This window comes from Rhinolophus sinicus, linkage group LG09 (genome assembly GCF_036562045.2).
Source record: "Rhinolophus sinicus isolate RSC01 linkage group LG09, ASM3656204v1, whole genome shotgun sequence".
NCBI classification, from domain to species: Eukaryota; Metazoa; Chordata; class Mammalia; order Chiroptera; family Rhinolophidae; genus Rhinolophus; species Rhinolophus sinicus.
In genome coordinates this window covers 91,378,486-91,395,590 of record NC_133758.1, presented here as the reverse complement: position 1 = coordinate 91,395,590, position 17,105 = coordinate 91,378,486, and the positions used below count along the sequence as shown (strand labels likewise).

At 36.6% G+C, this 17,105-nt stretch overlaps 1 protein-coding gene across 1 annotated transcript in view; it reads left to right on the top strand.

The window, feature by feature from the left end:
* Positions 1 to 17,105, top strand: part of THSD7A (thrombospondin type 1 domain containing 7A) — a 617,189-nt gene that overhangs the window by 252,102 nt on the left and 347,982 nt on the right. Inside the window, exon 2 of the mRNA XM_019726870.2 lies at positions 12,424 to 12,938. Coding sequence (XP_019582429.2) covers positions 12,761 to 12,938 — 178 coding nt within the window. The 5' untranslated portion in view covers positions 12,424 to 12,760. The remainder of the gene's footprint in view (positions 1 to 12,423; positions 12,939 to 17,105) is intronic.

Here is a 17,105-nt window from a genome sequence, read left to right as displayed (position 1 = left end):
AGCTTTTTTAATTTCATGCAAAACAAGGAAATAATACATATTATGTCATGGGTAACCTTAAACACTTGCAGGAACTTCATGAGAATATAGTAAGAAAATACTTTTAAAAATAGACTTGTATTTGTGCTCCTTTGTACTTGTATCATCTGAAAGAATGAAACACATCAGTGCTTCTGTTCATTAAAAAAATACCATCTGTGCTGATATCAACAACACATTATCCATTCAAAAATGTCTACTTATTCTATGTTTTTCTTCTTCTGTGAAACCTATTTTTTTTAAGAATATATAAACTATTAGTAGCTCTATATGTGTATAATGAGCTAATGAAATATGATCAGGCCTGGGTCTGTGTTCAGTTTAACTAAAGAAAAATCTTTGTAATTTACATCCATCGATTTTTTTTTCTTTTTTTATTAAAGTTTATTGGGGTGACAATGGTTAGTAAAGTTACACAGATTTCAGGTGTACAGTTCTGTAATACATCATCTATATATCACCCAGCATCAGTTCTCTTTGCATCACCATGTATTTGATCCCTTTAAAAAATTTTTTTGCTTTGGTGTTTGTTTATTTATTTCACATAAACCATTGTCAGTGATGTTTCCTGCCCCCACCAACACTACCTTTCAAGTCACATGGGATGAAATTAAGATAGATTATAGGTTTTGTCCCTTACTTGTTATGGGAGAAACCAGAGCAAGCTTCCCTTTCAGCTGCCAAGAAAGTGCAGTCATCTCAGCAGCTCAGAATGTGAAAACAGCAGGATTCAAACATCAGCAGTGACAACACAGCGAGCATGAAGTCTCTGCTCATTACACACTGTAGGGGAAGCCTGTGGGAGCCATTCGTTTATCCTGGAGAGTATTGATTGAGGGTAGTGCCCACTGTTAGTTATTTACATACCAACACAATATACTGAGTACTAATGTATTAATGAGCTTTTCTCTTCATTCTGTGTTCTTTCTCCATATTACATTTTATTCTCTGTTTATGTAACGCCTATTATATATATTATGTTGTTCTAGAGTTGAGGACCCTGGCGGTTTGACTAGCATGTACAGTTCCAAGCTCAGTGAGTAATGCATGATGTATAAGTCACTGTGTCTCCAGAGTTTGACACAGTGCTTGGCACATAGTAGGCACTCCATAAGTGTTTTCCCATTGGTTGAATGAATGGGTAAATTTTTATTAGTGCTTTAATTTGGGGGATAGAGTGGAGATTCCATAAGAACTGTGATAAAATAAGTGAGTATTATAAACTTTTGCATAACCACATCTGGGTCCTAATGGGAAGGGCCTCGATCTAGATATTTGGCTTGCAAGGTTTTGATGGTATTGCTCTTAAGTCACTATTGTATTCCTATTTTTTAATTTGGACTGAAAATGTAACCATTTCAGAATATTCAAATACCTATAGATGAGGTTTCTGTCACTTTTCATTTAGAGACACGTGTGTTTATAAGGGCATCTTGTCCACACTCACAATTTGGTAAGTGAAATATATTGTGGATTAAATAGTCCTGCTGGCTCATATAGTTTTGAAGAATTGCTTTTATTCACATCTCTGATTAGCAGCTTAAGATGATCTCTTTTCAGTTGAGTAAAACAAAGTTTGGATGGTGAGCTAGTGTCCAACCAAAACTTGGCAGCTCTTAACCCATTATGCAGTTTAGAAGGGACAAAATGTTATCATCATCTGGGATCTACTGCAACATTTTCTGTGCCACCAATTAGCAAGTGCAAGAAAACTTAATTTCTTTGTAAATTGCAGAAGGATGCAGTTGTCCTATGCCGAGACAGGTTAGCATCTGCATCTCAAGGGAAAAATTTTTGAAAGTAACAGATCTGCCAGTAGCAATTAATTAGAAAGCTTCACATTCTGGTTTCAGTTACAGACGTATACTACCGTGTTTCCCCCAAAATAAGACCTAGCCAGACCATCAGCTCTAATGCGTCTTTTGGAGCAAAAATTAATATAAGACCTGGTATTTTATATTGTATTATATTACATTACATTATATTACATTACATTACATTATATTATATTATATACATTACATTATATTTTATATTGCATTATATTACATTACATTATATTACATTACATTATATTATATTATCTTATTTTACTATAAGACCGGGTCTTACATTAATTTTTGCTCCAAAAGACGCATTAGAGCTGATGGTCCGGCTAGGTCTTATTTTCGGGGAAACACGGTAGCAGCTTGTGAAAATTGGTAGTGATGTCTGTGGTCTACCACCGGGTAGTACAATGGATAGAGCTAATTTATTGACATTTGCTTTTTTCTTCTGTGTCATATCTTCATCTTACACTGAGCTCGGTTTTCATTGCCAAATGGTGAATTCAGCTTAACTATAGATTTTTTTCTATTGCATTGTTATGCATGGAGTATGAGATGTAAGCCTATCTTACTCTGCAAGAACGAGTGCATCTTACGGTTGTGAGTGCCAAGATATGTTGAACAGCTGGTCTCTTTTCACCACCTACTATTCAGAAATATAAAAGAAAGGCCACTCTCTTAGCGAAGAAAGATCTGTCAACTCAGAATAATCAGTAGCAAGACTGTCAAACATATCTGTCAGTTTTTTTTCTAAAACAAACATAACTTTTATATAATAAATTTTGTCTCATGCACAAGCTTTAAGTTTTTAGTTCACTTATGGGTAATCATGTATGCCAGGATTCATTCTTTCTTAGGAGATTATTGTTTTGAATTAATTCTGCATATCTGGTCTTGGAACATTTGGGCAGTTATTTCCCTTCCTAATTACTAAATTAAAAAATAACAATAATAAATTTTAGGCATGTGAATTATTTAAATTATTTCCCTCTTTCCACAAGTACTTGTCATGCATCTATTGTGGACCTTGTACTATAAATGAATTCAAATTAGACAAGCACTTGTGTTTATTATATTTTTTCAGTGTTTCAGTTTTTTATACGGTTTCTCTATAGAATCACTGATTTCCAGAAAGCTGTCTCTAATTTGGGAAACAAAATGTATAGGGAATCATGGTATCCTTCTTCTTTCAAACTCTTCACTAACAATATGGAAAAGCTGTAAACCTCTCTGTATTATTTTTTTTTTCTTTTGCCACATAATAGTATCTTCCCTACTTGTTTCATGTAATGTGAAAGGTTTAACTGACATTTAACATGTGAAAGTAATGAACGTCAATTAAATGGTAGTTTTGTTTTATAGCTGATTAGAAAAATATGAAATAAAAAGAAAAATAGAAAATACAATAATTGACTACCAATAAAACATGATGGGTTAAACATAAGTTCTCTCTTTTTCATCCTCAAGCTCCACTAAAATACCATCTGCAGAATTTAAAATGTATAAACATATAATGCCAAATAGAACAGGAGAGGACAATAGAGCAGGCACTTAAATAACATTGTTTTATTCAGCATTGTTTCATTATAACGTTAAAGTGATACCATAGGAATTTTTGTTTATAGGTATCAATTAGCATATGGTAAAATTGGTTTTATTGTATGTCATTTAGCTTAAAATTCAGAACCTATTGATGTTAAGTGGAGACTTACTAGAGTACAAAATGAGTGGTGTCTAAAAATTTTGAAAAAAATTAAAATAGGAGAAAACTTCTTAAATAATGGAGAAAGTTGAGATTCCACATGTATCAAAAAGTAAAGCAAAAAGTAATTTATCAGGAAGGGTCAGAAATAAGAGGTATCTCATACTCTGAAGGTGGAGTAAAGAAGGAAGGTCATGTTCTACAACTCAGTGTGAGCCATTCACATTATAATTATGTGAATGACAACAGAGAGATTATGAAGTGAGGTCTGATAACCTGTTATAAAAGCCTGCCCACATATAAAGGGGTGATGCACATAGGAAACCATTATCTATTCACCTCTCTTATCAAAGACACATGTTTTGTGCTTTTTTTGTTTTTTTGTTTGTTTGTTTTTCTCTCCTGTTCTATTTGGCTTTATATATTTACACATTTAAAATTTTGTTGTTGATGTTTTAGTAGGGTTTAGGAATGAAGCAGAGAGAACTCTTATGCTCACCCATCATGTTACCCATGGTGAAGTAATCACTTCCGTCCTGTGTTTGTTGTGAACCTGATTTCTTATTTGATCAGAGTTGAACCCTAAGAATGGTATACCATTGCCAGCTTAATAGAAAATAGACTTTAATTTTTACATTTCAATAATTATTAACCCACTGTTGCCTATGTATGTGCCCAAAAATTTGACCTGAAAACACATAGAGCATTATAACATTTAGGTAAGCAAAGAAAAATCACAAACCTTTTGGGTGACAGAGTTGCCTAAATGTAGGAATTCATAGCAGAGATATTGCTATGCATTTATTAAATCCATTCTGTTTTCTTAATCTTGGGAATACAGAGACAAATTTTCCAGCTGTCCTTACAATTAGATTGTGGTAATATGGTATCATGTTGCACAGTGGTATGTAGAGAGACATAGTGTAAACATCTAGAACTCTAGAACTCTCTTGCCCTCTCCTTTCCTTCAAAAGCAACCATGTAAGCCACATGTTAAGGTGCTGAATCAAAGATAGAAATAACATAAGTCCCTAGAAAATAACACAGTTTAATCAGTATACATTAGATCAATAAAAATTAATCTCATCGTCTGAATAGAGAGGGAAAAAATATAAAATGAGCAATGCCTCAAAGACCTGTGAGTCAACATCAAGCATGCCAACATATAGGCAGTAGGAGTCCCAGGGGAGGGGGAAAGGGAGCAGAGAAAAATATATTTGAAGAAACAGTGCTCAAAAACTTCCCCAATGTGATGAGAAACATTAAATACCTAAGAACCTCAACAAACTCCGAATAAAATAAGAGTGCTATGTCAAAGACAATAAGAAAATGTTATAAAGCATTACGAAAAAAGCCCCCCAAAACAGCTCCTCAAGTACAAGTTCCATGAAAAGACCAACAGTTAACTTATCACCAGGAACAGTGGTTTAGAGATGACATTGGAATGTCATATTCAAAGAGTTAAAGGAAACAAATGTGTAAACCAAGAAATCTTTATCTAACACAACCAGCTTTCAAAAATGATGAAAAACAGACATTGCGAGATAAAATCGGAGAGGACTCATTACCAGCAGACCTGCCCGAAAGAAATGCTAATGGAAGTCCATCAGTCTGAAAGAAAATGAGACAGTGACTCCAACCCACATGGAGAAATGAAAGATGTCAGAAGTGGTAAATATGTGAAAGAGTCTATAAATATATTATTTTCTCCTAACCTCTCTAACATATTTTTTTTTTATATAGCAGTATTTATAAGGCTGTTCTGTTGGGTTCATAACATATATAAATCATATAGGGAATGGGGAAAAAGGATACATGTGGGAAAAAATTCTGTGTTTTATGAGAATTAAGTAAATAATATTCTGAACTAGAATATGAAAAGCTGAGATAGATATTATTCAGGCTCTATAGCCCTTAATCACTAAAAAATAACTCAAAAAAGTATTTAAAAAAATCCAGAGGGGTTTAAATGGTTTGTTAAAAAACAAGTTATAAAGGGTGCAGAGAGGAATGAAAAAAGATACAAAGTGTGCATAAATGTTCACAGCAGAATTATTTATGATAGCCATAAAAATGGAAACAACTCAACTATCCATCAACTGATTAAAATATTTAAAAAATGCAGTATATGCATACAACAAAATAGTATTCAATGATAAAGAAAACAAGTACGTATTGATTCATGACATACCATGAATGAACCTCGAAAACTTATTCTGAGTGAAAGAAGCCATTCACAAAAGGCTACACATTGTATGATTTCATTTACATAAAATGTTCAGAATATGTCAATCCATAGTGACAGAAAATGAGTGAGTGTTTGCCAGTGTGGGGGAGGGGGAGAATGGGAGTAACTGCTAATGGATTTGGGATTTCTTTTTGGCTTAATGAAAATGTTCTAAAATTACATGATGGTGATAGTTGTACAACTATGAATGAACCAGTAAATTATATACTTTAAATGGGTGCCTTTTATGGTATGTGAACTATGTTTCACTAAAGCTGTTAATAAAAAAAAGATGTAAGACAAAGAATAAATAGCAAAATGATATGTAAGTATAACCACATAAATAATCACATCAAATACAAATAATCTAAAAATCCCAATCTAAAGGCAAAGATGATTGGACTAGATTAAAAATCAAACTCAACGATATGCCATCTGCAAGAGATTCAAACACACGAGTTGATTGAAAGCTAAAGGGTGCAAAAAACATATGCCATGCAAACAGCACCTATAAGAAAGCTGGCATAGCCATATTATATTATGAGAAAAAATAGACTTCACAATAAGGAAAAATCGGTAGAGACAATGAAGGACATCGCCTGAGGATAAAAGAGTCAACACGTGGGAAAATATAACAATCATTGTGTTTGTGCACACCTAACAACAGAGCTCTCAAATACAAGACATTAAAACTGATAGCCCTAAAAGGAAAAAAAAATAGACTGTTCAACAATAATATCTGGAGCTTTCAATAATCCCCTCTCAATAATTGATAAAACAACTAGACAGAAAATCAGCCAGTATATAAAAGATTTGAACAACACTATCAACTGACTTGAACTTTATAAACACTTGACCCAATGAAGGACACATTTATTTTTAGTGCCCATGAAACACTCTTCACAATAGAGCATAAGCTGGATCACAAAACAAGGCTCATTAAATGTAATACTCTCCACTTCTATTACCCTTGGGCTGGAAGTTTTAGCCAGTGTAACAGGCAAGACAATAAATATAATCATAATTGTAATCCTCATAAAGGTTTGCAGATTGAAAAGGAATATTTAAAAAGTCTTTATCTGTAGATGGCAATTTTATATACTGAAAAATCTGAAATTCAGAAAATATCTAATAGAACGAATAAATGATGAGTTAAGCGAGGTTACAGGGTCAAAAATCGATACGTAAAAGTCAACTTGATTCCTGTATCTTAGCAATACATAATCCAAAATCAAATTCAGAAAACAAGTCTATTCATGAGTACATCAAAAACCGTAAAACACTTAGGTATAAATTTAACAAAATAAGTGCAATCTGTGAACTGAAAATTATAAAATATTCATGAAAATAATTTACGAGTATCTAAATAAATAGAGAGATAGTCCATGTTCATGAATTGGAAGGTTCAGTACTGGTAAGATGCAAGTCACTTCAAATTGATCTATAGATTCATTGCGATCTCTATCTAAATCTCAGCAGGCAATTTGTAGAAACTGAGAAGTTGATCCTAAGATAGATAAGCAAATTCACAGGACCTGCACTAGCCTTACCTTTTTGAGAAAGAAAAAAGTTGGAGGGCTTACATTATTGGATTTCAAAACTTAGTAGAAGCTACAGTAATCGAGATAGTGTGATATGAGCATAAATAGGCATATGTATCAGTTGAACAGAAATAAGCCATTACATTTATGGTCACTTGATTTTTAATTAAAAAAAAAAGTGCTGAGACAATTCAAAGAAAACAATAATGGTCTTTTAAATGGCACTGAAGCAATCGGATATCTTTGCGAAAAATAATGAATGTAGAACCTTTGTACAATGTACAAACCTATCAGAGACTTAAAACTGTGTGACCACCTCTCCGACTGGTGACATGTAAAGAGCTACCATGAGACTTAATGATTCTGGTGTCCCTCTCACCAACACATTCCTGATGGCTTTGGTGATTGGTGTGCTTTCTGTGTGTCCCCTTGGAGGAGCACAATGCTTTCTTGGGTCTTTTTTTCCCTTACATAATGTATCTACTCCAGCATGTCCTTTCATTCCCTGTCTCCTTGGTAATTTAGGAATTTCAGTTTCCATCAGTGTTTCTCCAGATTTCTAGGAACCACCAATGTGCACCATCCCTTTCCATACTTGGCGGGATGCTAAATTCCATATCCTGGAGTGTTCCCCCAAGTTAATAAACTCTCTCTTTTCCTGTCTAGGTCCTGGCACCTAGTCAAACCTCTCAAAGTCTAGCCCCATGAATCCTCTACTGGCTCCTACTAGTACATCCTAGCTAAGTCTTGAAGTTCCTTTGCTGTGTAGTCCTTTTTATTCTCTTAACAGGCCTAGCATATCCCAGGCTGACTTAATGTTGCAACATCGGCCTAGTTATCAGCCTGGAAACTGGGAGAGGTGGTGGGGCAGGCCTGGCAGGGAAGACGGTATGCCCACTATCAATAGGGGGTGGGTGGGGTGCCCTTGAAGCCTTTGAAAGCTTAGAAGAGTCTGGGAGCTAAAGACTTTGGGGCATCTATCCACACAAACTTGTCCTACACATTAGCTTCTAGGTTTTCCAAACCAGAACCCTGATCTTAGCATAACAAACCTGCCTCGGTTGATCATCCAATCATCTTTGCAGTTGTCAGCTCAAGTTTTCAGCGTGATCTTTAGCTTTTTATTACTCTGCCACTGCTTGAGACAAGGGTCTCTTTTTAAGGACTCCTGGCCTTCATATTTAGTTTTCAGTTGTTTGTTAAAGGCCTGTACCGTCTTATAATCCACTTGTAAGACACTGCTAACTAGTGATAACTACTTAGTTGTGTTACACTTGTATACACGTATCTCTGTACTTTTCAAATGTCTAAAGCATTGCATCTGCCAGGGTGTTCTCCTCTACAGAAGCAGTCTCCCAGGTCACCGCTGGTGAAAATTTTTTTTTTTTAACAGGGTATTATTACTTTGTATCAGGAACTGTTCATGCCTCACATATCACCTAGGATGGGCTCCTTATTGCAAGGCTTATAGTGAGTGATTCCCCAAACCCTAGAAAGATCTAAACCAAAATATTCTACGTTTTCACATGACATTAAAAACAAGGGGTCCACCTATTTGTAGCACATCCTTATTGTTTCCACAAAAGTTTAGTTTTGACTAAAATGGAGAAACCATGGGATTAATTTTCTTTCTGTATAACTATTTGAAGCTTAAAATCTGCCCTCTTGTTGTTATACTTACCTACAAACCAGCAAACTAATCAATCAAACAACAAAACACAGTTATGAAGAAAAAGGAATTAAAAGGAAAATAGAAGGTGAAAGTTATAATTGGAAAAGAAAATCTGGGGCTATTTATTACAAAAGATAAAATGTGAACTGTTATGTTTTAATAATTTGGTGGGTGTGGCAAGAATTGGGGACTAGAAAGAAGCCCAAAAGAAATTTTGTCTACCCCAATTCTTGATCAAGTATGACACCTAGAGGCTGCACAACACAGAATTCCTTTGGGTGTTTTTTTGTTTGTTTGTTTGTTTGTCTTTAATAAGGCAAATCCATTTATGTAGAGAAAATTATTTAGAATTTTTATTTTAAAATTGACGTTCTTTGACACTTCTGTATGTAACACTCTGTCAACTGTATATTTCTTTATTTACTTATTGTTTTTATTTATAAAAAACTGATGATATTAAAACTTGTTTCCCTTTCTGCCAAGTAATTCCATTTTTTATGATTGATATTAAATGTTGGTAGTAATCATTGAAAGTCATTGTCCATATGTCTTATAGGTTATGAAGTATGCTTATATACTTGTTTTCTAATAAAGGAGATCACATGTGTAGATATATACACACTCTCAGTCTGGATTTTGGCAATGATAGCAAAAATAATAAAGATAGATGAAAGGACACCACAGGAGAAGTGATAGGTTCAGAATTGTCTCATTTCTAAACATTAAAAACTATGGTTTGCATTTTTCATCCACTGGTTTGGAAAACTTTTATAGCCCTGGCTCATTAATACTTGAACAGTTCTTCATGAAAAATGATGAACGATTTACTTCATGGCAGGCTATACAGATGGTCAATTTAATCTGCATCCTTGAGACTTCTCATGACTACATTGTGACATCATGTCATTAAACATTTGTGTGTTATTTATATCATATTCTAGAAAACAAAGAATGCCATGTCTTTCTAGCTCTTGCTGTCTATCAGTTTTATTGATAGCATTTATCCAACCGGACACTATAACTTTCACAAAGGAACATTTATCTGAATATATATATATATATCACTTCTGTCTCCTCAGAGACCCATGCATTTTTGTCCTCAAGTGCAATAATGACATTGTTATAGAACAGATATGTGGCAGTCGTGGAGACAAATGTTTATATGACCATAGTTTCTGTAACCTTGTCCAGATATGTCTTTGCTACTGACTGATTGAGCATGTGTATGTGTTTATGTATGGTCCTTAAGCCTTGTATCAATTGAAAATGAAAGAAAAAAGCCAATTGTAGGCTATTTTCAAACACTGCTGTAGACCATTCCACCCTAGTTGTGTATTTTAAATGGCAGCAAATTTTGACTTAGCAGTGGTCCCTGGCTCTTATGTATAATGCTTGAAGTTGTAGCTACAATGTTTAAACTTTTCCCCAGTTGATTATTGTACAACCATGGATAAATATAAAGATTAGAATCTTAAACTTTCTTTTGACATTAAGCTATTAAGTATCGCATATAATGGTTTTTTGAAGGGCTAAGTAATTACCCACACATTAAATTGTACTAACTTGACTCCTTAGAGTCTCTATCTTCTGTGATATAATAAGTTTCTATTTGGTGGATTGATTTGGGACTTCCCAACAATGCTTAGAGTGGGCTGATATTAATAGGGTGCTCCTAGTTGAAATCCTCCCTGTGCCAGAGTTAGAGGATTTCAGGGTTTAGGGCCCTCACGCAAACAGGGAGGGAAAACACTGCCATTGTACAGTGGGATTGCAGAGGTTTCCCTAAGACAACCAAGCAGGTCCTATTTGCTTGTTTGATGTAACTGTGGAAACAAGTTTCTTCTTTGGGGAGCCATACATTAGTTAAGATCAGGCTCATTTGAATCCCTTATCAACCTATAATCTTTTGATTGTTGCCTGTTTTTCACCAGTGAAGAAATAGAAATCCACACTAGTTTATGTCTCCTAATCACGGACTCACAGAGCTAGGGCTCTGTGACTTTTTAATTCTCTTAGAGGCCTAACAGAGTGGAAAGTAAACAAAGACTGAATTTGCAACCTTCAACGTTGCTAATTTCCTCTGATGTCAGAATACTTAAACAGGCAGGACCTGGGAATTATTTGATCAAACCTGCTTTTAATCTAATGCATGCAGAAGGGCTGTGTCTGGAATGAGCTGCAAAACGACAGGCGGCGTCCCAAGAGAGCTTTAGGGAAGGTTTCCTTTTTCAGAAACACTAGCTAGCTTCCTCATTTTAAACTCTTGGATTGGCTCTGTTGATGGAGTAAATTCACAAAGAGTAGTTTTCCTGCTTTTCAAATTTTATTTTATTTGGCCAAATATTGCTGACCGGATGTGAATAGTTTTCTTTGGCTTTCTGTTTGCTGTATTATTAATTGGCTAAATGCCTTGATATTATTTTAGCTTTACTAGGAAATGAATTAATAAAAGGTCATTATTGGGGGAAAGAAAAAAAGAGAGAAAGGGCAAAGCATTATCTGACTTCACACACATTCCTCTATTACTACTGGCTTAAGAAAGTGAAAACACAAAGAACAAAAGACCCAAACCCATGGTTCTTTGATTATGAAAGGCGTTTTTCTACAGTAAGAGTTCAGAGAAATCAGTGCCAGGGATTTTTAAGTAAAACATTTATTAATTTGGAGATAGCCAAGTAACAGAAGCTCAGTTTTTCCTTTAATTTTACTCACAAGTATATGGATACTTAAAGGTGGCATATTTTTGACAGAGTAGTAGATAAAAGGGTAGCACTTTTTATTTACTCCGTATCTGAAATATAAGTTTTTGATTAGTTTTTGTAAAATTTTATCCATTTAACTAGGTAGGATGGTGAATATTTATTAAATACTAATTCTGTTTCAAAGGCTATTAAAAGACAATGGACTTTGATTTAACGCAGTAGATCAATATTAAGCATATTTTTCTTGAGAATAGATTAGTTTAAAAAACATTTAAAAAAGTATTTAAGTGCATTTCGGCAGCAAGTAAACATCTCTGTTGTTTTACCCATCTGATCACAAATACGGCTCCCCACATAAACTAATTCAGAAGACACGCTTAGAATAAATTATAAACACTGATGCTTAGTGTAAATATACACCGAGAATAACATGCCACTAGATCTAGCATTTGACTCCTTGGGTGACGATGAATTTCAATGTCTGCTATTTGTCATGCTGAAGCCTGTCGGGTGATGCTTCTTTTTATTGGTGTATCCTTCCAAACACATTTCATCACACCATGTGCACGGGAGTTCTTTGGGCGGGTATGTTGCATCTGGGTGTCCCCTCTCTCCGTCGTTCATTTCCTTTCTCGCCTTGCGCCCTCGCCTCCCCTTGCTACCCCCAGCCCCCTCTCCCTTGTTTGGGCTCACGCCCCTCTCCTCTCTCTCCAGCTGGCGGCGGGGGCTGCGCGGCCTCCTGGACCTCGAGGACCCACTCAGTCAGCTGGGGCCCCCTGCGGACGGCTGCCTCCCTCGCCACTAGGACTTGCCACTCTGCGCGGTATGGCAGCTTCAGCAGCATCCCCACCAGTGGCGGTGGCAGCGGCAGCCACGGCCGCCACGGAAGCTATTGTTCCCTGGTGTTAAAGGAGCTTTCCCTCCTTTTCATCTGAAACGAACAATAGCAGGGAAGAGCTTTGCTTTTCGTACTCCTTGGGAAGACGGTCCGAGGGCGAAGAAAAAATCCAACCTCGTTCCGGAGCTGGACCCTGGAGCGCCTGCAGACGGCATGGGGCTGCAAGCGAGGCGCTCGGCGTTGTGGAGCCCAGGAGCGGAGGGCCCGCGCCCGGGCGTCATGCAGCTGCTCCCGCTGCTGCTGCTGCTGCTGCTGCTGCTCCGCCCGGGCTTCAGCGGGGCTGCCGCTCCTGGCGAAGCGGAGGCGCCCACCCTCTATCTGTGGAAGACTGGTAAGTGGGACGGAGTTCCCCCTTCTTCCTACTTCACATCTGGGTCCACATTATGAAACTGCCGGGCTTCAGGAGAGACCCCTATGCTTCTTGCTGCTCGGGTGTGCTGGGATCCTAAGGTTAAAAGTGTGATTCCAGGGACGCAAATTAGGTCATGTCCGATGCTATTTGGAAAGCAAAACCTAACAACTAAGCGGCATTCGTGAGTCACCGGAATGACATTTCTCTCGCAGCTCACTAGTTAATGAGGACAACCGACGCTGCACTTTCACGATGAAGTGCAGTGTTTTTAACCTCTGGAGTCTCACCGTACTCCGAGTTTCTTACCTATCTGTCTAGCAAAGAACGCGCAAACAGTTTAGCCCCGGTCTTTTCTTCTGTCTTGAGGCAAACTCTTTGCTCATTGCCGTGATACAGATGGCTATAGAGTTAGATTTGTTGACTATAGCTTTGCCATATGTGGGACACGTGGAAACAAGCCAAACTGAGAAGGTTCTGACAGTCTAAGGCAAATGGGGCCCCCGGTGAGCTCACTGAGACCAGGTAAAGCTCAATTCTCAACTCGTGAATTGCGGGATGTTTGAAGTGCTCAGTTGTGAGGATGTTCAGCTTGAAACTTTTCCTGTCTTGAGATTTATTTTGCTTGCTTTCAACCAACCAATAAAAACAACCACTAATTGTTCCTCTGAACCTCCAAACAAAAGTGCTGACTAGAGGTCCTGGTGGGACAGCGTCAGGCAGGAAAACAATGCCAAGTGAAGAATCACTGCCCCCTCTCCAGCAAGTAGCTCCTTTCTCCTCTAAAGGACACTGAGAATTCTTCAACAGACCTGAAACTTCACATGTTTATAGGCATAAAGTAAGAAACATTATTGCTATTGCCTAGGGCTAGGGATAAGTTAAGTTTCTTGGCAATGACTTAACATTAAGAGGTTTCAGTAGAAAGGAGGGAGAGTATGTATTTGTCAAAGGATTGCAAACAAGTTACAGAGAGTGAGTCTCTCTTTCCTGGCTTCAGCTATCTGTAGCCTTCTGCTGCAGAGGCAGATTAGTTGACTCTAATATTACATTGATATCCTGAATTTTTAAAGAAATTGTAACTATGCAGCAAATTAGTGAGGAAATTGAACAGAAATTTACTTAAAGCTAAAGTACATAATTTGCCTCACAATGTTGTATGAAATACACACACACACACATACGCACACTGGTTTTTTAAAAAGCCATTTTGATTAGCGTTAGCCATTCTTGCTAACACTCAAGGTTTAAAGATCGGTTGATTAGTGGATGCAAATGAAATCAAATTAATTTATTTCAGTTTAAAACAAAGAGTTGAAGATTTCTAATTCAGCTAAAGCCATGTTTTTACTTTTCAAAGGCTCAGTCATAACAGCAAACACTATCAAACTGTAATGTGTCATTAAATGGTATTATTTGGATACTTGGTAAGAGCTTCTCAGGTAAGCAAGTGCTGCACAAAATAGTACTTGCCTGTTTGAAATTTGTACTATTAAAGTAGCAAGAGCCAAGCAAGAATTCAGATAAAAGAAGCGTCTGGGTAGCATTTACTGTGCAGGATCCGAGGTACCAACATATGTTAACATCAATGTCAAGATGGGAACACAGGCCAATAAGCAGTTTAAAACGGAAAGCTCTCAGGAGCTAGGATGTGGAGACCTTTGTTCCAGTGCCAGTTCCAGCGCTTGCTAGCTATAGGAATGTTGGCAATTCATTTAACTTTTCACCCCTAGTTTTTTCAACTGCATATAAATGTGATACCTTCTCTGACTATTTATAGTGTTACGAAGATCAAGTGAATGAGTTATAAGGAAGTAATGTGTCGACTCCAAAGTTGTTTGCCTATTGGGAACATCAGCTAGTATGATGAGGATGATAATGACATCTCTTTTATGATGATCCTTAGTTGGGTGAGAAAAGGTGAATTAACCTGGAGAGCAAAATAATGACCTGTTTGTTTGTTTGTTTGTTTGTTTGTTTAGAGAAGGAAAGGAGACATTACCGTGTCTATAAAGGAATTAAGAGTAGTTATTGGAGGAACTAGGGAATACTTAAAGGGGAGGGATGCACTGTAAATAAAAATATGGGGATGACAGAATCATGTGTTTCTCACTTGATGAAAATAAAGAGCAGGGAGGGAATTGAGAGAGAAAAATGAGGTGAGACAGTCCAGAATGTCTACTCCAGTGGGATAAGCTTGATCTTGGTACAGCAGATTGTAGAGAGTCATATAATTGGTGAGATCATTGAATTAAAGTGATGTGGTGAATGGTACAATGGATGAGAAGCTGGGACAAGGAAGTCTCAGACTGTTTATCACTAACACGCTATGGAATGTTGGCAAAGTCATCTAATGATTTGGCTATTGGTTTCTTATTTTGTAATATTCATTGATTAGAAGAGCTGACCAAAAAGAAAAGCTGATATCTAAGGGCTTTATCAGCCTGAAAGTGCTTCATAAGTTTATATACATATGCACCGTACATCCACCATAAACATACATTATGCATATATATATGTATATATATATACATACATAATGTATTAACATATATATGTACATAATACATGAGGTTTATGAGACATAATATATAATACATAATGTATATTTTGTGAAAAGTTAATGTATATTATATGGAAGTTTATTAGGTTAACTCACAACAGAGTTACTGAGGACTCACTGTGTGACTTACATGAAGTCACTATTGTAGAGGATGACTAGGGTTTTGTCATTCTTGCCCTCAAGAAATTCACAATTGAATAATACTCTAAATGCACAACAACTACAACACAGCATACCATACTCATAAACAAAACTGATAAATGAGGTTGTGGAGGGCTTCGAAGAAGAGTTAATGTTGATGTGGCTTTTGAAGGATGAGCTAGATTTTTACTCAGGGAGGAGGTAGAAGTCCATTCCAAGCAGAGGTAACAGTGAAAATAAAAATGAAAGACATGACAACATTCCCAGGTCTTGGAACTATTGCACCTCAAGTTCAAGATGTTTGGTGGGAATGAATGGATTTGATGTCAATGAGGTGAGTTGGGAACCAGATTGTAAGAAAACCTTCAAACTGTGGTAAAGGTGTTAGTGTAACCTGTATGCAGGTGGAAGCCATGGGAAGCTTTGAGCAGAGGATTGACATAGTTTTTGCCCAGAATGGAGAGAGGTAAGAGGCTGGGAGGTCAGTAAGGAGAGGAACTGAGAAGCAAAGGGAAGCACAACTAGGACCATAGAAGTTTTAGTGAAGGAAGAGGGTAGGAGGACTGGGGTCACGTGGCAGAAGTTTTAGCTGCGGTTTAAAGTGAAGAAACACAGTGTCTGCGAAGGAGAGGAGGAAATAATGCTATTAAGATCTTCATCATGTCTGCACACAGTTACTTGAGACAGAGGATATGAAAGAAGGAAGAGCAGATTTCTTGGCGTTGGGGAAAAAATATCAATTTAATTCAGATATGCTGAACTTGCGGTAGCAATACTCAATCAGATTAATAGATCTAATAGGAAACTTAATGAATAGGTGGGTAGTTTAAGAGAAAGAGTAAGGCTGAAGGTGTAGGATTGGAACTCTATAAATATATGTTATTTTAAGACATGGTGGTGGGAGGGATCATTAAAAGAAGAAAATATTGAAAAATGGGGACAGGATACTTCATAGAGAATAGTGAGATTTAAAGGGCTACTATGGAAGAGAAACTAGGGAAAGAGCCTGAGAAAGTGTGATCAGAACAGGTCCAAGAAAAATGGCAATAGGTACTAAATGGGAGAGGATACGTTACGAAGGGGATGGTGGCAAAAAGTATTAAAACATTCTGAAAGTCTGGAAAGGGACTATGAAATATTTCAGAAAAGATCACGTGAAAGGAGGAATTGGTAAGATAATTAATAGTGTTTTGGGAAAGAACATTTTAAGCAGAGTGATAGAAATATAAACTTGATTGAATAATAATCAAGATAGTGGAAAAGGCATAATATCGATAAAGTCGAATAACTAATTAGTGTGTAATTCTCTCCACTACACTGTTGTTTTTGACAGAGAAAACCCAAGAATATAAGATACTGAAAATATTTATTAAAATATAAAAAAAGTTAAATGTTTCAACAGTTTTGTGTCACAGTCATTAGAACGGTAACTTTCAAATTATCTT